This window comes from Pomacea canaliculata, linkage group LG8 (assembly GCF_003073045.1).
Source record: "Pomacea canaliculata isolate SZHN2017 linkage group LG8, ASM307304v1, whole genome shotgun sequence".
NCBI classification, from domain to species: domain Eukaryota; kingdom Metazoa; phylum Mollusca; class Gastropoda; order Architaenioglossa; family Ampullariidae; genus Pomacea; species Pomacea canaliculata.
In genome coordinates, this window is record NC_037597.1 from 17,215,358 (window position 1) to 17,242,837 (window position 27,480).

A 27,480-nucleotide genomic window follows, 5' to 3' on the forward strand; every position below is an offset into this window, starting at 1 on the left:
CAAAGAATGTGACTAAACCGGAAGCTTTGTACACTCCTGCCTCGTCTCCTTTCCGACAACACAACACAAATCGTTGGGTTCAGTTATTTATTTCTGTGCCGGTCGATGGTTCCGGCCGTGGATCCTATGTCACTGAACACGATGGGACGTACATTATACTTTCTGAGTTCTCGTAGGGCTTAATTGTAGCCCGACATGCTACTTTGCCGTCATATATATATAATATGTTTGCTGGCTCGCCATTAAACATCATGGTGTACATACTCCCTTCCTCAAAATACAATCACAACTGACCATCTCGACGACACCCTTCCAACACAAATGTCGAGTGATGTACATTAGAGACACGTGTGGCGAACCATAACCACAGGAACAACTTTAGAGCGGGGGAGGGAGTAGCTTCTAAACGCGATACTGAGATCAATTAAAGAGACCCTTTTTGCTAAGATGTCTGGTGCCAGTTCCTGTCGGAATAACGCTCATCGTCTCTCGAACTGAACTTTGTCGATCGTCACAGCGAGATAGCGATGGCGCGACGATTTATAACAGCTGTGACGCCAGCCTGCCGATGATATATCAATAGAGGGTGGGCTACACCCCAGCAACCACGCAAGATTCGGCCAAGACCTTGAGGCTTAAGAGGATGCTATATCTCTCTTTCCCAAACACAGAAGACCTCCTTTGATGGGTGGTCGGAGGAGGCGATAAGGCGCGGATAAAGATGACCGAAATAGTGTTTGCATGGTTTCCTGCTAGTCAGCTGCATGGCTGGCACAATTTGTGCTGAACATATCTCACAGAGCGAACTCCATGAACTAGCAGACTGCATAACATAAACGGAGACTGTAAAATTACAATTATCATTTGGCGTTTTTTTTTTTTTTTCAAGGCCCTGTGTGTTTCACAATGATGTTGGTATGGAAAAAGTAACGAGCATGGCTCTCTGGGTCACGCAGTGTGCCGCCACGGTCGAATGGCTGAGGGCGTGTCAGCTTCCGTCACTGATGAAATAATGCACTCATGTCTGTCTGTGTGATGGTCGCCGTGTGCTACGCTCGGAGCTCGATCAGAGCTGTCGTGGGGTCTCTGGTGAAGTGATACATGCAGGTTTTGCGAGTGGTTAGCTCCAGAACTCGGCCGCTGGCAAAGGGGAGGCGAGGGATCAAAGTCCATGGAAAAGTCGGCCTGCTTGGGTAGGTACCTCGCTCGACACACACTGAGCAGCCCGCGTCTGGGTAGCTTAATCGTCTGCTACTTGAGTCTACATACTGACACTGTGTGCTGAGGCAACGAGGTATGTTTGTTTATCTTTGTATACTTTGTATACACTGCAGTACGTGCGGTTTAATTTGTTTTCCCTTTGGCTCGTACGTATGCGCGCACACTTACACACAATTAAAACATATAGAAGACACGACCGATTCGGAATATATATATATGAACAAATTTGTGTGTATAGCGGGAGGAAACAGATATTTATATTTGTACTGCATGTGTACATTAAATGATAAGAAGGCGAGGTAGTTCGTATCTCTGTGTGCCCGATGGAACTGTTCTCGATCACAGTCGAGATCGAACTCCTGCTGTCCTGGGATCAGTATTACATCAAGTCTTACCATTTTTGTTGGGACAAGATGCACAACTTGTCGCTGTATATGTGTAAGACAGTATATAAGACAGTTCAATACCCGTGTAGCGCGCAGAATTTTTCTCCCAGCTGACGGGAATGGGAACCTGACTCCATACAGCAGGAAGTGTGTGTCGGGGGGAAACCTTCTCTCCTCCAAGGGCCATTTGATATTTATAACATCCTTCGCGGGCCACAGACACAAAATTATCTACTTCAAAATAAGCTTGCTCAAGTTGTAGTTTTGCTGCACTGTGTTAAAAAAAAACTTTCACAATGTGAATAATCCCAGTTGTCTGAGTCACCACAATCCGCCTTCTAGAAAGAGTTGCGCGAAAAAAAAGGCTGTGCTGCTATGAAAAGCAAAGCGAAGCAACTGTTTGGAGTATGTTAAATTAATGTTTATTAAGTAGACAAAGTTCCTAGAGGAGACAGAGTATTAAGAAAGAAAACCTTTTTTTCGAATGCACCTTTTTCTGTTTGTGGTTGTGCAGTGAAAGTATAATGATGATGGTGACTATTTAGTACACACATACCTCTTCCTGACGGAGGATTTCGTGACATTATTCACTTATATATGTATTGCTATGGACAAATCTTATAGATTAACTGAAATCTGCGGTTGCTTTGGCGGGGCGGATCAAATGATTTCGAGGGGCCAGACGTTCCTCCCAACCCCTACACCAGCGGTTCTCAACCTTTTACTTGTGACGCCCCCCTGACAAACAAAGGTACCTCCGCGCGCCCCCCTTAGCCAGCAATGTAAGCTAATTTCACTAATACCGGTATAAGAAACTTTTTTTAAAAAAAGACCATCTTCGCGCCCCCCTTGTAAGCACGTCGCGCCCGCCCAGGGGGTTGCGCCCCACAGGTTGAGAACCGCTGCCCTACACTGTCATAGAGGGTTGCGAAACGGATGGCAAGAGGGAGATGAGATGGTCACCGAGAAAAGTGAGATCTCTAACATCTCTCTCCCCGACGACTAAAACTAAATAAATGAAAATTAAAAATATAATGGTTAACAAATGACTTTAACTTCTGTTACGAGTTCGACTTTGACTTCCCATGTAACTCAGCCAAGGCACGTGACAGGTCGTTAGTCGCTCTCTGATGATTAAAACTTATTTTTACTTGACTGCTTTGTGTTAATCATTCCACCTGATCGAGATCCATACATATGTACCTGGCCCCATGTGCAACACAATGACAGAGAGGTCGGAGTCTCCGGGTTCTGTCTCAGGCGTTGAATACATGATAACCCCCTGATCCCCCTTTCGACCAGAGATATAACTTGTTGACCGTAAAAATTATTCTTGGAGCAGATAAGGACGCTGGCGTTGTTTCTGGACGTCCATTCAATATCATAAACAAAAGACACAGAAACTTGTTTGAACCTTCAGCACCTGGTACTCTCCTCCTTTCTCCACTATCTCTCCCTCCTTCTCTCTCAACTCCTCCCCTTTCTTCTATGCTTCATGGGGGTTTGACTTCAAGCACATTGATCTCACAGTCAAGCGGAGGAAATGCGTGATATAAGTATGTTTATTGTTACCTGTGACTGTTAGTACCGCTGCTGTTAGACAGGTGGCAGATTACCTGGACTTTGCACTCTAGAGGAATAGCGAATGCACTGTAGTCGCCACTCGTTGACAGCTTGATGTGCAAAGGCGTGCAAGTGTTTGGTTGGCCTCCAACTTTTTATAAAATATTTGCTTCAGCGTTGACAGGGTCTTCAGGTGGAAGTGACGTCAATGACCGTTCCACAGCCGCTGTGCTAAAAATAAGCAGTCAGGAGGGGGGGCCCTTTAATCTTTGTACTTTAAAACATGTTGCCAGTCTTTGTTTTCTCGAGAAAAACAACAACATAAATCTGTCGTTGATTATGTAACAATGGAGCTGCTGTAATCTTGGGTGCAAGCGACTGAGGTCCTTAGTGCGAACAACGGACACAAACTGTTAAATGCTATCATGTGATATGTTGTAATTATTTACCCTTTCTCTATCAGTGGTGCAGGGAGTACAAGCACATCCCAAAGTTCGCTTTAGGGTTAATATTTAAACATTTTCTTTTCAAGTTGACAGCTGAAATTTCACTAGATCCTTACGATGATCAGTGCATGGCAGCCAATTCCAAAATGTCTACAACGATGACGTTTTAATGTTTTGTCAGTTAAGAGTACATCACTACTGTTGTTTTTATTTTATTTATTTATTTTTGACAACTCTATCCCATAGTCTCTTCTGAATTCTGTGGACATATCCCTGTGTATTATTAACAGGTGATTGAGTTGCTTAGTGAGACTGTTGACATACCCTGAGTATTTCAGTATAGTCACTTAACGACTTAATTCGTACTTCGTGCTTTATTGTAGTGACAAGTTTTGTCTTAACATACGCCTAGGCATCTTCACTTCACGCTCGATCGTTGTGCTTTGCTCACCTCTGATGGATGCAGTGATGAGTAAAAAAAAATCAGCAGATACAATTTTCCCAGTATGTCTTCACTGCGCGCTCTGTTAGGTGTTCAAGAACCCGGCCATAGCCCCCAACCGAGGATGTTGCGCGGAGTAAAGGAATAAAGACCGTGGATCATTACTAGTGCTTATCACTTTACTATACATCTTGAGAAATGTGCCGGCAGTACTTTGATCACAAAACACCAGTGTCCAGTTGTTTTGCATAGAGCTACACTAATAAATCACAATAACAACTATAAAATAACGTTTGCTCTCCTCCTCTTTTAGTCTCAAAAGGTTACACAAGCATATGTATTACCCAGAAACAGGCCTGAACAAGTGCACAAACACACAGAGATTACGGCCAAAGCCCGAAATCGGCCAACAGGGTAAGTTTGGGTTTGTCAGGTCACAGCATATGACATAACATTCACAGGGCACCACCTGTAATCAGTCTAGGATGTCAGTGAAAGTGCACTACCCAGACATTCAGAGAAAAGTCCTTCTGTCGGCTGTAGCTTTTCTTGCTGAGATCACACCCCTTAGATAATATTTATCATAGATCGAGCGCAAACTGCTTGACCGAAATCTTTCAGTTGCTTAATTTACACTTCAGCTGTGTGATAACCCCATTCTTCTGAGGGCAAAGAGCAGGTAGGATATTAAACAGTACTGATGCACTAACAGTAACTGGCTTCAAGTACTAATGTACTAAATCATAAAGGTTCCTGGAATAATAATATAGATGCCTACAATAAGCATAGCTAAAAATCAACCTACTTCTTCATATTTTTCATTTGTCTACTTTTTCTTATCTACTTTGTCTACACAGAGAAGTAATAGTAGACAAGAAAGTATTTTCTCAGCGTCTTCTCTACTTTGTCTTTTGTGTAGAGCAATATGCAGCAAGCTACAGCATGCTTGATGGCTCGTCTGGTGTCTAAAGAGCAACAGATGCTGAGGCACTTCAGACAACTCTTCGATCAGAAAGCACTGCTTCAGAACCTCAATTGCCAGTCAAAGTGTCAGCCCCAGATTTCACTTCAGAAAACTCACCTGAGATGCTTGAGTACAGACATCAAAAGAGTCTCGCCAGCTAATATCCTGAGTCCTGTGCCTGATATCAACATTCCAAATGTGTCTTTCGCAGAATTTATGTTTTCTAAGTGGGATGAATTCAAAGATGACCTTGCTGTTGTAAGTCTTAAGCTTTAATTGTTAGCACATGTTCCTATAGTTGTTCTTCCTTGAATACCTGTGATGGGTAGCTGTGGGAGTTTAGTTTGGATTACCTTGTATATGAGTGTATTATATATATTGTTAAATATTTTATGTGTTTCTGGAAATGTCATTATGTCTGTCATACGATGTACAGTAGGTTTGACATTCTTATTCCTGACTCTGTTAAAAACTTGGCTGCAGTACTCGACAACACTCTGTCCATCACTTTGTATCCCATGCTGCTCATCTCCAGTGCAATAGCCACGTCTGAAAACTCTTATTCCTAGCGATGCTACCACTAATTAGTTTAAACTTGTTCTCTCCCTTGTCCCCTCACTTCTTGTTCGCCTTCCTGACTCTATCTATATTCTTCAGTCTGTTCAAAACAATGCTGTTTCTGTAAAAATGAACTAATCACACCTCTCCTCTCCTTGCTGCGCTGCAGTTTCTAAATGCATAAAGTCAGCATCCTCTGTTATCAGAATCTTAATGAGCATGCCACCACCTGTGACTGCCCATTTACCCAGGTTCAGTCTATTACCTAATTAATTTTGATTCTATGGAGAATTAATTCTGGGAGCATTGCTTGATTATTAACTAACCCTGAACGTAACTTACAACATGTAAGGATGATAAACTGAATAATATTCTATACGACTGAAGTGCTTCAATGAGGATAACATCTTTTGCATGAAATGGCAGGTGGACTACCCCACGAAGCGGCAGTATACATATCGACAGCTGAAAGAATACTCCATAAAGGTGGCTAGTGCCTTGTACAAGCAAGGCTACCGCAGCGGTGATGTTATTGCATCCTTCACCATCAATTTGCCAGAGTTCACCATCCTTTTCGCAGCAGCTTCAGCCCTGGGGGTTGCCATCAGTCCAGTTAACCCCAGCTACACAGCTTGTAACCATTCCTTTTTTGCTTCACTTTCTGTAAGGGTGGGATCTTGTGGCTTATGTGTCTTAGTTGTACTTAAACTGTTTCATATGGTCACAGAGAGGTAACTTAATTAGCACTTCTGTAATAATACACAGCAGACCACCACATATCAGTAGAATAGATACTGTGTAAAGCTAGTCAGTATCAGGAGATAAATGCTTTATTTTGGTATTCTAGCTTACTAACAGATTCTACCTTTCTCGATGAACTTACTCGTGGAAGAAAGAAAGCACAATTTGGTTTTTTAACATTGTCTCGAGAATATTTTGAGGAACATAAGACATTTTATGTGGTAAGCTTAAGATACAGTAGTGTAAAGAGGGTGTGTACTGTGTTAAATAAATTTACCATCTGGAGGTTAGAAACTATTCCTCATGTACATAATTTTTTTTGTTTTTGCTTAAACAGCAGAACTAAGCCGACAGCTATGCCACAGCCATGCAAAAGGTGTGTTTACCATTCCCCAGCTGCTTCCTGTAGTGACAGATGCCATCAGAGACTGTAACCTGCCCCATGATGTCAAGGTGAGTTTATCTGTCTTGATGTTGATGACTTGCCTTTAGATTTAGAATATCTTTAGGATATTAAAGAACACCAACAAATATAAATCACAGATAAAACCGCTTGTAATAAAAAGTCCTTGCTGTCATGTGGTAAACAGCAAATGCCTAAAAGCTATGGGTATGTAGCATGCCTGAGATCAGAAGTGAATGCTTTGAAACTAGCATATACAAGTATGAAGGTGTACTGCCTTCATGCAACAGTATCATTCTTTCTTCAACTTGGTGAGCAGCTAACTCTTGTAAAAAAATGAAAATAATGAAGTCAGTGAGGTCTGCATGTCATCTCCAACTCTACTTCAACCAGGTGTACACGTTCGGCCATGCAGTGGATGGTGCCCAGTTCTTTGGATCATTGATGGAAGATGACGGAAAAGACTTTCCAGAAAATGTTGACATTGATCCTGCAAAACATGTGCTGACTTTGCCTTACTCTAGTGGAACCACTGGGCTTCCCAAGGGTGTTATGCTTTCACACCGAAACATAATATCAAATCTTCTACAAATAGGGTACAGCCAGATTTTTAAGATAACAAAGTACGAGGTATGTTGTGCTGATCTGTTATTACATCAATGAATGTCATGTTGTCCAAACTGAAGCTCATATCTTAGTCAAAGATGATGAAAAGGATTTATGACTATCCTTCAAGTTAATAGAAGAAAATCCCTTCTGCTTTGCTGTAATCCTGATCATAGGCAGCACAATATCTTTTATGTCTTGTATTTTGCAGTACTCTGATGGATGTTGTCCGAGGTGACCGAACAGTGGGACTACTGCCATTCTTCCACATATACGGCATGGTGGTCGTTCAGTTTGCCTCCCTGATGGCAGGCAGTCAGATGATAACTGTTCCACGCTTTGAGCCAGAACTTTTCCTAAATGTTCTCGAGAAGGAAAAGGTGAGGTTGTCCTAGCATTACTGTTTTTCTCAAATAGTGTTCTGTCCTTGTTAAGTGATTGTATAGATGAATGGAATCTCATAATAAAAGTGAAATTACGAACAAGCTATATGTGAGAAAGATCCCTTATAGAGGTGGCCTGTGGATCTTGCGAAGTTTATAGGGACTTTACTACAAGAAAGTGTCAGAAAAGTACCAGCCACTTCTTTCAGTGGGTTTTCAAACATACATATTCAAGCATTTCACTTGTTACCTTTGTGTATAGTCAACAAAGAATGTTCTCAGGTGCATTGGAGGGTGTGGAGGAGGATGCTACAGAGTGTAACTAAAAATAGCCAAAGGTGTAAGAAGTGCTATCCAATTCTGATGTGTAAAGTATATCCACAGTATATATATACGGCGTAGTATATTGTAAAGTATTCTATATCCAGGAATACAAATTTTGATATGTAGTATTCTTAAATTGTAAATTTAGTAGATCTATGTAGAGTTTTACAACATGCGATGACCATTTTGCATTTAGTACTTTTGTTATCTGGATTTAAGAATTATGCATGTTTTGTTTTGTATTTTTCCAGATCACTTACATAAATATTGTGCCTCCTATTGTTGTATTCCTTGCCAAACACCCCTTGGTCTCCAAGTTTAATTTATCAACCCTGCGATGGCTCATCAGTGGGGCAGCGCCCCTGGGAGAAGACTTGACTAAAGAATGTCAGGAAAGAATTGGCTGTCCCATCTATCAAGGTCCAATCTATTAATATCTTTAAAATATTTTAAAGTCAAGCAGTTGGTTTTTACTTTATTTTAAAGGGTTTGCTTCATTCAAAGTATGACTGTTTCCCGACTCTTACCTTGCGAATCTCTTCACTGCAGCCTTACAAAAATATATGAAGCCTTTTACTTTATAGAAGCATTTTTCATTTTCATTTTCCTTCAGGGCAACGGTTAGAGGAATTAAAATTCAAGGAGAAATGTATCATTATCATTCAGACATACTTTAAGAAAGTGCATATGCAAAAGCATCCTCAGTGATCTGATTTTGTGAAACAGGTTATGGTCTGACGGAAACATCACCAGTCCTCAACTTTGACAGGGCTCCTGGACATCCAGGCACCATTGGATGGCTTGTACCCAATACTATTGCAAAGGTATTGAGGTATTTTCTACCTGATACATTGGATTTGAGACTGCATTTTCTGGGTGATCAAGAAAAGTTATATCTTTTGTGCACAAAGTGTGTTCAAACTATATCTTCTGGGAATTTTCAAGCTAATCATATTTGTATTTAGTGAAATGCTTCTAATGGCAAAAGGACTTTCAAAATGATTGTACCAAGCATCAGGGTAAGTTATTTTTAAAAGTGAATTGCACAGACTTTATTATTTTCAATAGTTTTAGCGGGTTTAAAGGAAAATAAATACAATTTCAGTTGGTTGACGTAGAGACGGGGAAACCAGTTGAGATTGGCCAGTTGGGAGAATACTGCATAAAAGGGCCACAGCAAATGTTGGGTTACCTCAACAACCAGGAAGCCACAGATGATATGGTGGACAAAGATGGCTGGCTGCATACAGGTACAGCAACATTTGAAGATGCTGGTCTGCTGAAAAAAGTTTTGTGATGCCACTTGAGAACAATTACAATAATGAGATACCTCTGACATTAAAGGAGAACCACCTAGCAGTGTTGAAAGATGCTTAAAGGATAGTTTAACTTTTACAGTTTGTAAAGATATCTGTTTATCATCTGTGGGCTTGGAAACATTTAAAATATGATATCCATATACAAGAGACAACTTTTTCATATTTTTTTATTTCATCATGTTTTAAAAGTATTTGTGTAAAGTTTGCATTTTATAGGTGATCTGGGATATTTACGAGAAGATGGAATGGTTGTTATTGAAGATCGTCTCAAAGAGCTCATCAAGTACAAAGGATTTCAGGTACTCAAATCCAACACAGCACATCCTTCTCTGCAAAACTGTGAAAAGTCTCATTGTGGTTGAAAGATGTAGTTTTCATATCTTTTCTGCAACAGTTCCAAACAGTTGAGTGAGTCAAAAAATGAACTGTGCAGGTTCCACCAGCTGAGCTGGAAGGACTTCTGTTGACTCATCCTGCAGTCCAGGACGCTGCAGTCATTGGTGTCCCTGACAGTGAAGCAGGAGAATTGCCAAGGGCTTACGTGGTACTGAAACACAATGCATCTGCTGAAGCTGAGGACATAATCAAGTTTGTTGAAGGCATGTGAACACCTCTTATCCACACTGCATGTGAACATCACATATTTATCCCATGCTTTTCCACAAGATATGCTCAGAGCACTTCACACATTCAGAAACCAGAAACCAGACCTAATCTTCTATAAGATTTTCCCTTTTTCTTTCCTCTGTGGGGTGCTTGGTAATGTAGTGGTTACAACGCTGGCTTGTCATTATGGCAGGGAGAGGTGCTTGGTTCAGATCTTGTCTTGGTATACTCTCTGTGACACCTGTTTGCAGGGCTGGCAATCAAGGGTTTTCTCTGGGTACTCTAGCTTTCTATTTCTACCTCATAGTGCTGCTTCCAAAGCAAGCAAAGCTCTTGTCTGTTCACACACATGCACACAGTAAACAAACACATGACGCAAGCACAGTCCAAACATGGGTTAAGTCATTGATTTTGAAAAAAGGTCTAAAGTTAGGATTGAAATGAGGTCACAGAGTGTAAATGAAATTACCCAGGTTGATGAAGCTTGATACGAAAATAAGATCTCTGCCTATAGGTCATTGTCTTACTTCATGGAATTTGAAAAAGCCTTGTATCAGATGAAAAACTGCTGTTGTGCAGGAATACAGATGTAAGTAAACTCTGACAGGTGCCAGAAACAGCAGAGTCGGTCAATAAGGATAGTTTATAGGCTATACAATAACAGACTAGAATGGGTTAAGATGATTTTGCTATCCACACTGAATCTCTCACACCATTATCCCCATTTCATGTTATCCTCATGATTAGAAAAAGAAGTGCACACAAACAAAATGTTAATATCACAAATTGCTTTTTCAGGCAAAGTGGCTCCAGCTAAAAGGCTACGCGGAGGAGTTGAGTTTCTTAACGAGATTCCAAAAACTGCAAGTGGAAAGATTCTGCGAAGGCAGCTTAAAGCAAACATCCTGCAATCATCATGATATTCTGTAATGCAATCATCCACAGCCAAGAATCTATGAAACATTTGGTCTTTCAGAAAATAAAAACAAGTAAATTTGTAATATACCCTTCCAGAAACAGAACTAATGAAATGGTGTAGACAAACTACACAGAAGAAATGTATCAATGAGCACAAATCATTGACTTTGGGATATGCTTGCAAACATAACCTCTTTAGCATATATCGGAACCATAACCTCAGAAATTATCTTATTCTTGTCCACCACAAAAAACTGTTGACTTAAAAACTGGTGGTGGAGCAAATAGCTGAGTGGTGAGAGTGCTGGCCTGCAAGCTGAGAGGCACCCAGGTTTGATAACCGAGTAGTGCAGCTCGCTTCCCCCCAGATGACCCAGCTGGCAGGAATGGGTACCTGACTCCAGAAGGTTGGAGACAGTAAGGCAGTGAGGAAGAGGAAATGGGCATCATCCTTATGTAAAGCTAGACCAAGAAAAGTGAGGTCTCTAACACCTCACTCCCTAACAACCTGGAAAAGGTCATGGGACAACCTTTTCCTTAACATCTGCACCACATCCCATGTAAATAACAGTAAGAAGTAACAACAGGCAATACATTCCAAATTACAACTGTGAGAAGACGAGTTATTAGAGACAACTGATAATACAGATGCTCCAGACAGAAATGTCTAAACAAAATTAAATTGTATAATAATGTGTAGCAAATGAAATAGAGTGAGTAATATATATTTTTTAATGCACTGTTTTGGGGAATATGTTTGGATTTTCTGCAATGCAAACTCTGGAGTGTACAGAGTTCTTGAAGGACTGAACATGCTACAAACAAACTTTCAGTCTGAGGTGAAATCACTGTTATCATAAACTTGGAAGTTGTTTTGGTAATTATTATAGAATTACTCAGAAATTTCCTTTTAATGTCTGTTGCATTATGGCCAAAGACCGCTCCATATCTTCTTCCCACTGAATCATTGCAGGATGGCCTGTGCAGGATTCATCCACCTTGCTGCTTGTTTCTCCATACATTTTAACTTTCATCAGACTACCATACGGTAGTCTCATTTTGGTTTAGATGGCCTCTTCATGTTTTCAATTTCTGCACATAAAAAGTTTTAGTTTTGTTTATTCCTTGTTACTACTCAAGGAGCACAGGGCTGCAACAATTGCACATAAAAAAAACTATTGTGAAACTCCGTGGAGTTGGGGACGCAATCGGTTTTCTGCAGTTAGCCATCAGTTAAGTCACGAAACCATTTCACTGTTCGATTGGCTTGAGTTTATTACCTTTATCAGTGCTTAACAGAATTCACAGAAATGATTAAAACTAACATTTTTTTGCAAGCTAGTAACGAATGCTTTCACTTCTGCTCTGTCATGCTTGTTTGTCTTAAGCCTGATCTTGATGGTTTGTCATGTGCTTTCACTCACACGCACTGTTTTTGCACACTGATTGGCTATTCACCGTGTTCCATGAAGCCAGTTATCTGCTGATTTATAAAAGCTAATTCCCCTTATAAAATAGTTAACAGTTAACGTCTTTTATGCATGTGCACCAACACAGCTTTCCTGTCCCTGAGGGATGAGATCCAAACCGTGGTGTTAGCCCTTTTTAGTTCCTCTGTGTGGCCAGTGTTTTTCCCCAGAATCACTGGATGAACAGCTGGAACATTGCCTTGGAATGTCGCCTCTCACTTGGTAGCAGGTCACAAGACTGTTTCATCCCTACCTGTACTCTTTTATCTACAGCCATTTTAGAAAGTTCCATCTAAGAGGTAGATATTAGTTCCCTGTGGTTCTGAAGTGCTTTCAGCAGTTTACTTTCTGGCTCATTCTCACTTGGGATTGAGTTACACTCAATAATATTTCTAATATTAACCTTCTGCTTATCAGGCTTACTACAGTCAAGGCTCTCAGCAGACAATGCGCAGTCACTAGACAGTGGTACACTTCCTGAATAGATGTTCAATGATTAAACTAGACATACCTTCTCAAATATTTAGTCCACTCACAAATTGGTGAATGACTATCACTACTGATTCCATACTGTCACACTTTGACCTCTCATCTTTAACCCAAATAGGAATACCAGATAGGATCTCTCTCTCTACAGTCAAACCTAACTCATGCTTCCTTGACAGCACAGAAATCCTCTACTCCAACACCTGTTGGACATAACCTCACAGAAACACAACCATGTTTACTCCTTTTTGTTTTTGCACAATTCCAACCATTGCACTCAGCACACAATTAAAAATGAGAAGAACAGTTTTTGAAATCGTCTTTAGTGAACACATCTGGAATACCTTCATTTGTCTGACCAGAAAAATTGCAGTTGAGGAACACGTTTGTAATACTTCTGTTCCTGGACATACTGGGACTCGAATATCAGTTGTAATGACTGACAAATGAAACTTTATCCCTGCTTCTAGTGCTAGTAACAAAGATAACCAATGGCTAACATCTTTTTAGCTCAGGGTTTTGGGTGGCCAGCGATGCAAAATGCATCCCCAGTCACACATCATTTGATTATTTTGTAGAAGACTAAAAAGACTTTATAAAGGACTACGCCAAGAAATTTAATTTCTGTAAACTTAAAGAAATATGTTGAGACTTTCCATTACAAGAATTTTTGGCTACCACTCTTGTGTTGATTGGGGCTGACAAATAACTTCCTCTCCTCTCCCATCCTCTTCAGTATGCCACAGATTACACAATCACAAACATCTATATAGCAGCTGTCAACTGCACTATGAACATCAGCTTTGCACAAAGCATACGTTAAGAAAACTTTATATGCTGTTTCCAGTATGTCCCAAAGATCTGATAAGTTTCTGTGCACCTATATATATATATAAAAAAGCTTCACCCTGTCATATTGCACAACTTGACAAATGTGGTTTGTCCATTTTTAAGGGTTTGTCAAACTGTATGGTCCACACAAATGAGCTCAAAGAATTAAACCCCGCTAAGTGGCTCAAAGAACTACATTGAGCAAGGTGGGGTACACAAGGTCTGGCGAACAACAGGAAAACATTCACCATAAGGCCTCTCTTAATTGCCCACAACTCACACCAGGTATTGCTGTAAAAAGACTTTGTGGGAATGTTATAATGCTATATCCCTGCTGCCACAAAATATGCTTACAGCAAAACCTGCTATAAGAAATGGATGATTAAGAAGATCAAAAAATTTATAATATCACAGGTGAGAAAACTCTGTTTACATAGCAAAATGAAGCAAAGGTCGCCAAATAACAACTACAGACAAGTCAATAAAGGACCAAACCTAGCTGAAGCAATTGGATTAAGGTTTTGGGTGTACTTTATCCAAAAAACTTAAATCAAAAACTGTTACTGAAAAAAACAATATTCTACAGATACATCTGTTTCACACCCACATGCCAGCATCTGACAACAGATTTCACAAGCATCAGGCATATAGATTGTCAACAGTAGTACACAATACCTTTAAATCCACAACCATGTCTCCAAATATTCCCTTTTCTAAATGTTGTACTATTTAGTCCTTCCCTTCTGTGATGAACCACCCAACATGCTGTGATTAATAGGCAATTTCATCTTCACCCATAAATACAACTCATGCAAGGAGATTGAGTAAAAATGTGAGACGAAGATTTCCTAATAATGCATTCTTCTACCTACCAACACTGGACAATACACAGATCATTATGGTGACTGACAGTTACAATTTCTGGGTTTCAAAAAGATATAATTTCACAACATTGAAAAGGCTCGATTTCACAATTACCAGGTGAATACTTCTGAAACGTCTAACAGGTATCCAGAAAAAGACATACACCCCACCTTAAGTCATGGCATTTTAACTTTAAACTTACTGCTTGTTTGTGTACATGTGGGTACCACATACACACACATACAGAGTAAGGATCATGTAATAGTGACGACTGGAAAACTGCATCATATTTACACTTTTTCATCAAGTTTTTTTTCACTTCCAGGATGCAAACTGATGGACAAAAGGGGGGATATAGCAAAAACTATAGTCTTACTAGTATGCCCATTCAAGCACAAAAATAAAGACATTTTGTGAAAACTGCACATCTTCCTTACATCAGTTCTGTGTACTTCAAATACAAATATTCATACAATCATGTGTCATGTTCAAGTGAAGAAGTTCATTTGGTTTCCAGTCACAAAACAGCATACTGCTCATATCACACAAAGGCAGATGAGTGTAAAAAAGCTGTCTAGAACAGAACCATTGGTAGTAAACTATAAATGATGTAATTTACTTCTTTGATTTCTTTGTCACCTGAAACAGTAATATACAGAATGCACCGTGAATAAATGCTGCTGACACCAACTGGCAGTTTATCAATTTGTGATAAAGAAACTGATACACACTATGTACACCCAGCATCACAACATAATAGGGGTACATCTTTAACATCATGTTTTAGTATTTGGGTCCCCATCAAAAGTAAGCTTGCACTCCCCACCACAAAGATGCCACAAATGTTTTCTTTTACAAAAAGAACCACAGAGTTAATTAAAGGGGTAAAATCTGTCAGACCCTGCTCAAAGTCAATAAAAAAGATTTTTTTTCAAATGACAATAAAAGGCTTACTACAAAGATTTGGGTGGATAACCCCCTCCTACAGGTTCACAAAAATCCCCCAAAACACAGAAATTAGTAATATACAGCGGAAGATATGTTGACAACAGCAATGGGGTGATTAGCATCATATGTTAATTTGGCTTAGCTTTGCATATTTGTGATGTCCATGGCCACACCTTATCCCAGTCATTTAAAAACAACCCACTCTTGTAGAACTCTGTAAATTCACAAACAATTCTTCTAATGTGAAAAAGAGGGACTCACTTTACTGAGAACATTTTTGTTCTGTGCTTGTACCGCCCGTAGTTCATCTATTTCATCCTTCTGCTGAGCAAGCTTCTCGTTCATGCCGGCCAAGTGTTCACTCATCATGCTCAACTGACCCTCATAGCTCTTAGCTGTTGTCTGTAGCTCATCCTGACACGACAGGCAAGACACACACACACTGTCAAAGACTGAAGATTTTTCTGAGATACTGTACAGTTACAGACCTTAAACACTTTTTAAATGTACATAATATACCTCACCTTGAGCTGAGCAATAGTCTGACTTGCAGACTTGAGCTCGTCCTCGGATAAATGCTTGCTGCGTTCTGCCAGTCGCAACTGCTTGTGCAATGCCCTGACCTATGCACCATAGCAAGACATTTCTTCTTCAACAGTGTTTGAGTAGTTCCTTAATTCATTATGCATATTCATAAGAATGGGCTATTGCCAACAAAATTTTTTGCCTTTCAGCCATGAAAATATGCAAGCTTAATCATGGATCTTGAACACTGCATGTGACCAATAGGCTATTACCATCCTGACAGGCTGAACGATACCGATGACAGGAAATTTCTTGATTTTATTCTGAAGGATCTACACACAAATAAATATCTACTTTCATTTACCACTTTATCCGTCCGTCTTCTCTCAACTCTTCTCAATGCCTCCCAATGACCAAACTCACATCAACCTACAATCCACACAATCCACTTCCCTTTCCCAAGTGATATATTTTATGCATCTAACCTCAGCGTGGAAGGCAACAGCTTTACTGTCAGCCAACTGCAGCTGCAGAGTGAGGTCATTGATACGCTGAGTGAAGTGGTTCTTGATCAACTGTTCTCTTGTGTCAGCATCGCCTGCCCCAGTATCACGCTGTACTTCTAGTGAACCAACCTGTCAAAGTCATCAAAAATCTGAATAATAATTGTAAAGCATCTGAATGAATTAAAGAGCTGACAGCTTGCAGCTATACAACTCCAATCTATGGCAAACTTGGTAGAAAGTACTTTACAACTGAGCTAGCAAACATTACACGATGTATGACAGAATTTCAATGTTTTCTGCAAAAATATAAAGACATCTATGACAAATATTTGTTGAAAATAAAGTGGTCAATTTTTTTATTAATGACCCAATCTGATCACTATCATCAACTTAAATAATTCAAAAGCATATATGAGAGAAAAGAAGATCTTACCATGCTGGTCTCTGCAGACATTCCAGAAGATGAGCCTGTGGATTCGGTTCGTCTATCAAAATGGGGAGAAAGAGACAGCATATCTATGCTGTCTTCAACTGAGCTTCTTGTTGCAGCACTGGATATGGTACTGACAACACCACTTGAGCTGCGCAGAGCCTCAATCTCTTGTTCCAGCTTCTTCACTTTCTGGAAGATTAAAAAAGAACCCCCAAAACCCCTGCAAAACACTGGAGACCAAGAAAAGTAATAAGTGAAGACAACTGCTGACAATGTATTATTCTAGACTGCAAGCTTCTTGTGACATAGGACCATCAGATATCATCTGGATGACTTTTACACATGTCAAATATCAAGTCCATCTATAAAATGTAACCTTCTCGTGCAATTTTCTGGCACCTTGGAGTTATGCTGAAATGCATATCGCACAATGTAATATTAGTTTCTCCCCACCAGCCTTGGTCACATTTTTAGCTTTTAAACTTTTTTCTTTATAAGCTACAGAATACAAAACAAAGCAGCTACACACAAATTAGTTAATATCACCAGCAAGAGAAAGAATCATATTGAAGGGGATACGATATCAGAAATGATCAAAGACTGAGTGAATAATTATTTTGAGTAGCTAGCACATATTTGCATACAAATAGTACAAGAAAGATAAACCTATTAATATTAGAGCTTAAAAAAAAAAATCACTGGATTTCTAATCAGAAGCTGTTCCACATACTTATAAATACTACTATTTCCCAGCTTTGAAATGTTATGGAACATGCAAAATATAATTACCTGAGAAATTTCTGAGAAATAGACTTTACAAACCCTAAGACTTCTTCAGCCCAAGCACTGACCTGCTGTTCATTTTCATACTTGATTTTCACGAGCTGCAACTCTAGAACCCAGTGTTCCTTCTCCTGCTCAAGGCGACCCACACGCTCTTGGAAAACCAGTATCTGCTTTGCCAGGCCCTCCTTGCTCTCAGCTGAGCTTAACAATGTTTTACGATTCTGAACAGCTATCCTATGAGGCACAGAATCTGGACGAGGATGCTATCACCAAACATAAAAAAAAAATAAAATAAACTGTTCAACTTTCGATAAAGCTGATGATTCATGTCACAACATCCAACTCATATACAGCTATAAAAAACACTTTAACAGCTGAAACTGCAAATACTATGCATTGCCACCCCTCCCCCCCAAAAAAAATCTCTAATGTGTCTCAAAATAAATTTACATTTCAATGATACATTTCTCTTCTCCTTGAATAAATCTGATTTTTTACATCTTACATCATTCTTATAATGAAGAAAACTTTCTGCATGTAAAAAAAAGTGACATGGCAGAAAACCATAATTTAACCTGGTTAAGACAGGAAAGATAACTAGCAGCTTTCTGACGAAAATCTGACACTGCAGGATGCGAACGAGGTCCATCCCATGCAATCTCTGTCCCAATGCTACTTCCTCGAGTACGATACCCAGCAGTCTCGGAGAAGAAATCCAGGTTACCAGACAAGAAAGCTGACATCTGAAAACAAGACAGAAAGCTTACATGGCACTTACTTTTCGTAAATTATCTTATAAGAAAATGATAATCTGAAAACTTAAATTACTTTACACAGTATTCACCTTTCTAAATAGCAAATTACTTCCTAAAATGTTCTGTATTATTTTCCTAAAAATGAGAATAATCAATATTTCCACAAAAAAGAAAAAAAATTATCTATACAACTTACAATTATGAACCCTGAACCAGGAAGCCAAAAAAGTTACAGAAGCAGATGAGACAATATTTTAAAAAGAAACATAAGATTATTTATCCCAGAGGGCGGTTAGAGGCAGGTAAATATGGAAGCACAGCAACAAAACAAAAATACCACAATACAGTCGTATCCATTGCACCAAATTGATTCTCATGCATTTATAGTTCAGACCTACACCGGAGCCACATTCATTCACACACAATAACGTTCAGAAGGTGAATGGCCAAAACAACTAAGAACAGCCTCAGTCTGCATGCAGGTACACAGAATCGGCAGCCCGATAGAAATTTAAAAAATTTTCTCCTGACAGGACATGCCTGACATCATGAAGAATTTTAGACACTTGAAATGTCTGCCTATTATACAGAGTCTGATGAGCACTCTGGGAAGTCCCAGTAACTTTGGAGCAGGTGGATACAACACTCTGATATCTGTAAGGAACAAAATGCCGTACATAGAGAAGGAAGGCAAAAAAGGTTAGAACAAAAAAAAAAAAAGAATGTTAGTTCTACCTTTCCACTGCTGGTGACAAGAGAAATAAGTGAAGACACCACACACTCATCAGTGGTCTTCAGCTTCTGTGTGGCGGTGGGCAGCTGGTGCTCAAGGGACACTTTAGAGTTATAATGCTTAGACACTTCTACAAAGAAAAATGTAAAAAAAAAAATCTTCAGCATGACTGTACCATATCATGAAGTGTTTCTGAACAAACCAATGAACTCTGCCTTAATGCCAACCTTCTAATAACAGCATAGAATTGTGCACCTCTTTATTGACTCTTCAAAATGTACAACAGCAGCATTCTCTTTTTGAGAATACACTATGAGTTGCTTATTCTGGCCAATAAATTTCTGACTTCTTTATCTTGACCTGAACAGATAAAAGACTCTAAATCAACCATAAAGTACTTTGCAGCTTAAAGGCAAACAGATGTGAGGAAGAAAAATGAAGAATTAATCATTAATCATACAGACCTCTGACAGCTTCATGAAACTGTTCCATTGCAATGCTTAACATTCTGAAGAAACGAGGGTAGCTACACTGTGGATGTCCATCTCCCTGTTTGCCTACAGATGTAAGGTTAGAAAAACTTTAGTCTCCCTAGTTTAACCAAAAGAAGGTGATCTAAAGAAAAAGGTGGATGCTGTGACAATGCAACATCTATAGGTGCAAAACAGTTTCTTTCAAATCTAAAATGCAAGCAAATATTAACTGCTGATCCTCAAGAATAAACACCCATGAAACTTCTTACCTAGGCCATCCAGACTTTTTTAAATACTGATTTTATCTGAATCAATTCCAAATTTTATCTCACTATTTGTTTCTGAAAGCAACAATTTTCAATTCTACTGCGCAACAGTAAACAAAATAGACTTACTCTGAACAGCTAGAATTGCTACATATGTATCTAGTTTGTTGAAGATGGCATTGAGACGAGCTAGTGACTTCAGAAGATCAACATTTTTGGCAGCAAGAGTTGATGTGCACGATGATACTTGGTTCTCTTCTTCCAGACTAGAATTAAAAATGATTTTATGTCATAAATTTAAAAAAAATCATTGTATTACTTACATTCTGCATTTCTGTATAAACTCACAAAATGTTTTGGCTATCATGATAAATTAAAACAAAGACCATTAAGATTTGTTTTAAATGTGCAAGACTCACCTCAACACTTGGTAAGGTAAAAGCTTGTTGCAATAAGCTACAAGATTAGTGAAATGTTTGGAGAATGCTTGAAGATGAGTGGCTGTTTCCTGGAAATAGATAAAATTTTCATTCTTTGATACATGGCCCCAGAAGTTCACCTGACGCTAAATTCAGCCACAGAATTCCTGAATTTAGTAAAGAAAAAACTAAGATAGTGACATACACAGTTACCCTGGCCCATCATCTAGCCTTGAGTACTTGCCAACACTGTCTGCCAGTATTTTATTTATGCTTCAAGTGCCGGTTTTTCTGTCTTGTCTCTATGTCTGGTGATGTGTCTCTGTTTGCTGACATATTTTGGTCTGTGTTCATATATGTGTTACATGAATTTTGTTTCTGTATTTCTTTGTGCATTGGTTTTTCTTTTGTAAACAGTATTCTGTTAAATATGTACTTTCTAAATTACCTTTATTGCTATTATTATAATAAAAGTAACGTGCAGGATACTAGTAATTGCCAAATAAGTACTGAAATCACTCTTTACAATTTTTCCTTCACCTTTTAATGGACTTGCCAAAAATTTGAAAGTTGTCATGTAAAACTAGGAGCCACAAAGGAACGATCTAAGGACAGATGGAGCAAGACCACTTCTCTGAAAGCATAGTGAGGTGTGTCACTACAAAGAATGCCTGAGGAAAAGGCCTGCTTGTTCTCAGGAATAATTAAGACAGCAGACACCACAGAAGGTGATTCTTCTGAACCATGGGCTGTACCTGTTGAGTAAGTTAGCCAATAAGCCAGTGAGAAACTCTTCCTCAGTCCTGTTCATGATGTGTCCTTGCCAGATTTGGCCTCATTAAAAATGCTAAAAGAAAAACCCTCCAAAAACCAGGCTATCTAGATAAAGGTCCTTCTGTAGCAAAAGGAACACTCAAGGCATAAGGAACAAATATTAGACTACCTCAGGTTACCTGGTGATAGAAAATTCCTTTCCCAAAGAGAACTCTAAGGATTGCACTTGTAGAACAACTCCTGTTGTATTCTAAAGCAAATGTGTTTAGTGTCTGGCTATAAATTATTTCAATAATGAAAACAGCATCTCTGGAAATACACAAAAATTATAAACTCTTCTAATATATATTATTAAGCAGCTTATAAACATAAGAAAATTTGAGTTTCACAGTCACATAATAATCATCTGTTAAAATGAATTTGATTTTCGTATGAAGAAGTTTGCTTTAAAGTTTCCTGAAGTCACCATATTCCTGATAAAAATACAAGTAGTCATTGTCCTTACCAGTACAGTTAAAGAGTCATCTCTAAGCTCCTCTGCGAACTTCTTCAAGGACTGTTCTACAGGCCGAAGAGATGCTAAATTTTCATGAAGATATTTACAATACTGAAAGAAAAGCCACAAAATCTTAAGTGCTTAAAAAGACATCAAGAGATTTGTTATTTGCTTGCGGTCTTCTATGCTTGTACAGACATACTAAAACTGTTAAAGCTATGGTACTCAAGAAGATTAACATTTATATACATAAGTGCAGATGGCTTATATTCACACTCAATGTTCGTCTATTGTATAAATATAAACACAAAAATAAAACACAATAGTACGACTCAAATTAGATGTTCAAAAGTGACTTTCCTGTTATATAATGGTAGAATTTTACAACAGGTAAACAAATGCTTGCTTAAAACCCAAAGTGCTGAAAATATTTTTCAAGTACAGCAGGTAACATTTTAAAAAATTTAACTTTTATGTATTCTGAAAGCAATACTTTATTCACATCTTAGCATAAGACAAGATCCTTCATATACCTTAAATGTAGTAGGACTATATTGCTCAGTAACCCCATCAGCTGGGTAGATGCGTGATCGCTGTTCACTGTATGTGAAAAAGTTTGACAGACCCTGGGTTAGCTCCCCAACCAGGCTGGCAGCCTGTGTAATCAGTTCCCGAGATCGTAGCTGATGTTTGCGATCATGGGTTGGGAGGTTCAATCCATTTATGTCCCTGTGTTCTGAGGATTTAAAGAACAAAAGGTTCCAATAGAATGGTAGCAAGACCAATTACAATCAATCACCTGAACTCTGTCAAGCTGGAAATAGTGTTTCTATTGCATTCTGCCACATCCCATTAGGACATATATACAAGTCAGGGAAAGAATGAAATGTGAGAGAATTAGCATAATATGCCAAAGGTTCTTACTTGTGTCAATAAAAGGTAACTTGTCCGAAATAATTTTAGTGGCGCTGGAGAGTCTTGACTGTAGATCTTGGGTGACAGTTGCTAAATTCTGCTCACTGTGAAAATACAAGTGTAGCGATGGTGAGAATGACTGGGTGAGTGGGTAAAAAAAAAACAACCAAAGATGAGACAGGGATACGACAAGAATGTGACAGGGATGTGACACAGATGTCCACAAAATTTCTGTTTTTGTAGCAAAACACTTCAACAGTGTGTCATAAATCAATGTTTATTATTATAAAAATGTCATGCAATAAATTTTAGTTTCCAATTTTCCTATTTTTTCAACTTGAAAATTAAAGCCAATACTCACGCTAATTCCGATCTTGTTCTGTACTCTCTGTTTTCTGCTTCTTGAGACTGTAGTTTCACCTACAAAACACTAAGGAAGTCTTACATGGATGACAAACATTTTGTCAAAAATCAGACAATCAAAAAGACAGCAACTGGATTCAATAAGTACTGACAAAAGCTAATTTCATCATGTATTATTTTTTATTTCAACCTTCAGCTGTATTCAGTAATTACTGACAAAGCTAATCAGACCATACATCTTTCTTCTAATATTTTATAGTGCAAATCTCAAAAATCAGAAAGAAAACTGGAACAATGTTTCTAATTCAACTTTTGTTTTTTCTTAATATTCTTTTCAAAACACAAAACAAAATTTCCTAGCACAACAAAAGTGATAGACTCATATACAAGAAGTGTTTTAAAGGTCATCAGGAAAATGTCTACGTCTACATGGTCTCCTAAGACCTAAGTGATCTGAATTAGTTACCATACTTCCTGAAATAGGTAACAAATCAAGACAGTCACCTCAACCATAGCCTTTTCTTGCTGAAGCCGTTCTACTTGTGCTTTACAATTCTGTCTAAGTGTTGTCAGCACATCCTCATGTTGTGTACGGTCATGCTCTGAAGTCTTCAGTTTCCCCTCCAACTCCGATATTGTTTGGTCATAATTTACTGACAGTTCATGCAGCTAGGAAGAAAAAGAAACATTTTTAAACTGTTTCTTATTCAACTAGTGCTTTAATGAAGGGCAAAAGGTAACTATGCTCTATCAGACAGTTTCTTTAAAGAAAGGTTCTACTAGTTCAGAAAATATTTATGAAATGTTATGAAACTAAAGAAATGTTTGCTGCTTTAATATTTTATGTCATGGATGTAATTATACACATCAGGACATATATGTGTGTGTGTGTGCATACGTGTATGTGCATGCACATTTCAAAGAAAGAACAGTGTTCATTGTGCACATGTAAGAGAGATGATGATGATGTGCTGGTTCAGCACAGCATCAGCCTCTAACATGTTTACCTCATGTTTGAAAATAATAACAAGTGGGAATCATAAAAAGAACCTTAAAAAGCGATATGAGAAATGAAACATAGTGAACAAATGTAAGTTCTGTGTCTATCACCATACTTTTCTGCCTATTGTGAATGAATTTTATGTTCGTATGACTAGGCACTGAATTCATTGCATGGATATCAATTATGATGATGCGAAACAAATGAGAATTATTGAGTAATTAGAATATTATCTGAGAACCTGTGGTAACCAAATTATAGGAGCTGAGTGAATTGATTAAAGACAGCCAGAAAACTATGAAAAGACACAAAGCTACACCACACCTGACTGTGAAGTCTAGCATTCTCTTCTATCTTTTTCTGCAGTTCTTCGTCAACCACACTCAGACTAGGCTGAAGTCTTTCTGGGCTGGAAACATCCCCACCTTTGTTCTATGGCATAAAAGATAAAAAAATATAAAAAAAACAGCTGAAAAAGCAGGAAAGTTATTAGTATCAACAAAAGCAGTAGGAGGATGAAAATACACTATCCTGCACAAGAACACTGTAAAAAATTGGAACTCAAGTTTAAAAAATATGATTTTGTTAATGCTATTATACAGTCTTAGACAGTAGTGTTTCTAGCAGGAGAGTAGCATATGTCCTAGCTGCAGTAATTGGGTACAGTTTCTACACACATGCTATAGGTCCAAGGGAGAAAAGTTTGATACTGTCAACAAAAAACTTAGAAATTTCCCTTCTGGTTTTAAATTTATCTGAACAGAGCTTTTTATGAAGATGAAGCAAAAAGAGGTGGAGAATAAAATTTAGTATTAAATGCAGGTGAAATGTGAGGAGTGTGGAGTTTATGCTGCCTGGTTCTGCAGTTATATTTGAAAAGGAAATTCCTTACTAACAGCACAACACTTTTGAGCAGTTTATTGTCAGTGTTGTTAAAATAATGCAGAGAATGGAGACAAGCTGATCATGTCAGTGTGTTTTGTTCTTCTTCTGAACACACTCTGATCCTGTGAGCAATAGGCACTCACAAAAGAGACGTTCAAAGATCCACTGTAGGTGTAAATGAGTTTATTGGTGTTTTATAACTCTGGTTGCTTTCTCACAGTTCGCATATATAGTTTAGGTGCTTTATAAGGCTATGGCAGGCTGACCTTGTGTTTTTTCTTTTGCATTTCAAGAGCATCCAGTTCCTCTTGTAGCACAGTGACACGGCGGGACAACTGCTGGTTACGGAAGGCCAGGCTGTCCACCTCCTGCTGATACTTGCGAACTGCCTGCTCCTTCTCCTTGACTTGCTCCTGCACAATATCTTGTGATGACCCCTGGGCTACTTACTCTTTAATTTACAAACATCTACATTCACAGCCTGCAGGCAATGCTTCCTATTCAATTTCAGCTCCCTACCCCTTCCAAAAAAGTCCCAAAATATAGAAATATCAGCATTAAAAAAAATCTTTAAACATGATATAAATTCACTAAAGTACTGTCCTTTGTTTTGTTTTTTTAGCCTTTGACTTACATAAAAATATGGTTCATATTAAAAAATAGAAGTGTGATAATAGTTTCAAATGGTACAGAAAGTACAAAAAACTTTGCTATAAATGTCTTCTTTCTGCCTCACCATTTATGCTCTATCCCACATATTTCTTTCAGCAACTGATACAATCTGGCTCCACATTCCCTACACTATACCAGCGGTACAGTGAAGCAATGGTTAGTGCCTAATTTTAATACAGCGACGATTGGCTATCCTGAGTTCAGATCTCATCTCAGGTACAGTTATTTCCCCGCATACAACAACTATCTATAGGGCCAGCTGCTAGGCCATGGTTAAGCCCTAGCTGTTGGCTTGGCATAAAATGCTCTCCCCTTGTTACTCCACCAGGTTGCTTCTTTAAGTGATTTTAAATATCAACTCAAGTTCTACTTCTTTTAAATGACTTTAAAAAACCCCAAGGTCCCTTGAACTGTTTCACAGGATCGGTCTATAAATCTCCTAAACTTAAAAACTTAATGCAAAGTGGGGAAAATACCTTTATAGTACCGCATTCTGTCTGCTCATCTAGATATGCTTTTTTCAGTACTGGGATCTGTGCCTTCAGCTGAAAAAGACAACAAACGTACTTTTTTTTTTACTTTAAAAAAAAAAAGTACAATCAATATGCAACTCAACATCCATCCCCTCACAAACAGTATGCTTTATTTCATTAAAACATCCTTATAAAATTCTAAACAAATTACCCTCCTCTATTCTGGGGATACAAACTATCAAACAGCTATAGAACAAAACAAAGACATCACAGAAGTAAATAAATACACTGCTGACCACTGTTCAAGACAAACCTATGTTGCTGCATCTATCCAAATGTTTTCTCGTGATGACCAACACCAACAGACCACCATACCTACTAATCAGTTGGGACGCATGTATGTACATGAGTACATACACAATGCTTTCAAGATTACAGCACAGGGAACAGAATACCCATCTACTTTCATGGTGAAAATAACAATACTTGCCATTAGCATTTTGTATAATATAGACTACAGCTGTATTTATCATTACCATTAAAACAAAACAGCGCAATTTTCACTGGTGTTAATTACCTGCTTGTGGTAGGTACGCTGCTTTTAATCTGTGTGTGTGTGCGAAAGAGCGTACACATAATCGGTAGACCGAGTGTCAAATCAAATAGATGAAAAGTAAAAGCTAAATAATTTGGAGTAAATTAACTTTTACTGACGGCATTATAGTATTTATGTGACTAACAGAACTGAGAAAAGGTGGTGTTACAAAAGACATTGGTGATCGCATCCGGCTGTAAATGCCGACTACAACAGTAAATGGAGCCTATGCTCCCATGGAGGGGGTGGGGCAAATAATAAAACAGACTCTCTTTGCTCTGTTTTGTGCCTGGAGAAAGCAAAACTAATGAATCTAGAAAACAAAATTTTAAGAACTGGGATCAAAGAAGAAATTCAGGTTCACCTTAGCGTATTCAGTTGCAAGTTTCTGATACTTAGCCGACAAATCCATTTTCGCATCGTCGGAAGCACTCTTCCAAGGGAGCAGTCCGTGTTGAGAGGGAGGTACCATTATTGCCTGCTGTTGCCGTGACCTGTGTGTCCCAAAGACGCGATTTGTCACTACATGTATGCCAGAGTTGATTGATTTTTTTCGTTTTACTTTGTCATTTTATTCCCAAATAAGGGGAGATAGCCTAATATAGTTAAATATAGATTTTTTTCTTGGTTTTACATTGTTATTTTATTCCCGAATAAGGGGAGATAGCCTAATATAGTTTACTTGTCTTAGAGCAGCAGTTACCTCTCTCCCCTAATTCGGTTTACAAAATTTAAAAAAACAAACAAACCTGTGGACTGAAGAAAATTATTTAATAATGCATTGTCACCGGAAATGATCGCGAAAATTTTAGACTTCTAGGACGATGGAAACTAGGTGTAGAATCTATTTCAATATTCGACCGAACAGATATACGTACATAGTGAGTTAAATAAAAGTGTGTAAAAAGAGGTAAAGATGAGGTAACAGGGAAT

The 27,480-nt window shown here is 38.5% G+C and overlaps 2 protein-coding genes across 3 annotated transcripts; one reads left to right on the forward strand and one right to left on the reverse strand.

Moving 5' to 3' along the window:
• The first annotated feature begins 1,061 nt into the window (after positions 1-1,061).
• On the forward strand, positions 1,062-12,225 carry LOC112569953 (4-coumarate--CoA ligase-like 7). 2 transcript variants are annotated; one of them, XM_025248073.1, is made up of 12 exons: positions 1,062-1,193; positions 4,978-5,280; positions 6,007-6,214; positions 6,659-6,774; positions 7,118-7,320; positions 7,542-7,710; positions 8,289-8,457; positions 8,764-8,861; positions 9,143-9,287; positions 9,573-9,655; positions 9,790-9,955; positions 10,761-12,225. In XM_025248073.1, exons 2-12 carry the CDS (start codon positions 4,984-4,986, stop codon positions 10,880-10,882), a joined length of 1,776 nt encoding a protein of 591 aa, XP_025103858.1. In that variant the 5' UTR covers positions 1,062-1,193; positions 4,978-4,983; the 3' UTR covers positions 10,883-12,225. The 2 variants fall into 2 exon arrangements, with proteins under 2 accessions (XP_025103858.1, XP_025103857.1); XM_025248072.1 differs by having other exon boundaries at positions 1,110-1,294.
• A 912-nt stretch (positions 12,226-13,137) lies between these two features.
• Positions 13,138-27,041, reverse strand: LOC112569952 (protein phosphatase 1 regulatory subunit 21-like). Its single transcript, XM_025248069.1, has 20 exons — positions 26,912-27,041; positions 25,956-26,024; positions 25,074-25,220; positions 24,247-24,354; positions 23,427-23,591; positions 22,921-22,979; positions 22,569-22,663; positions 22,178-22,380; positions 21,654-21,755; positions 20,375-20,463; positions 20,085-20,221; positions 19,681-19,773; positions 19,219-19,346; positions 18,304-18,471; positions 17,794-17,991; positions 16,943-17,131; positions 16,489-16,638; positions 16,003-16,101; positions 15,740-15,892; positions 13,138-15,169 (listed from the first exon to the last, which is right to left on the reverse strand). The coding sequence occupies exons 1-20, from the start codon at positions 27,017-27,019 to the stop codon at positions 15,146-15,148; spliced, it is 2,484 nt and encodes an 827-aa protein (XP_025103854.1). The 5' UTR covers positions 27,020-27,041; the 3' UTR covers positions 13,138-15,145.
• Between the last annotated feature and the right edge of the window lie 439 nt (positions 27,042-27,480).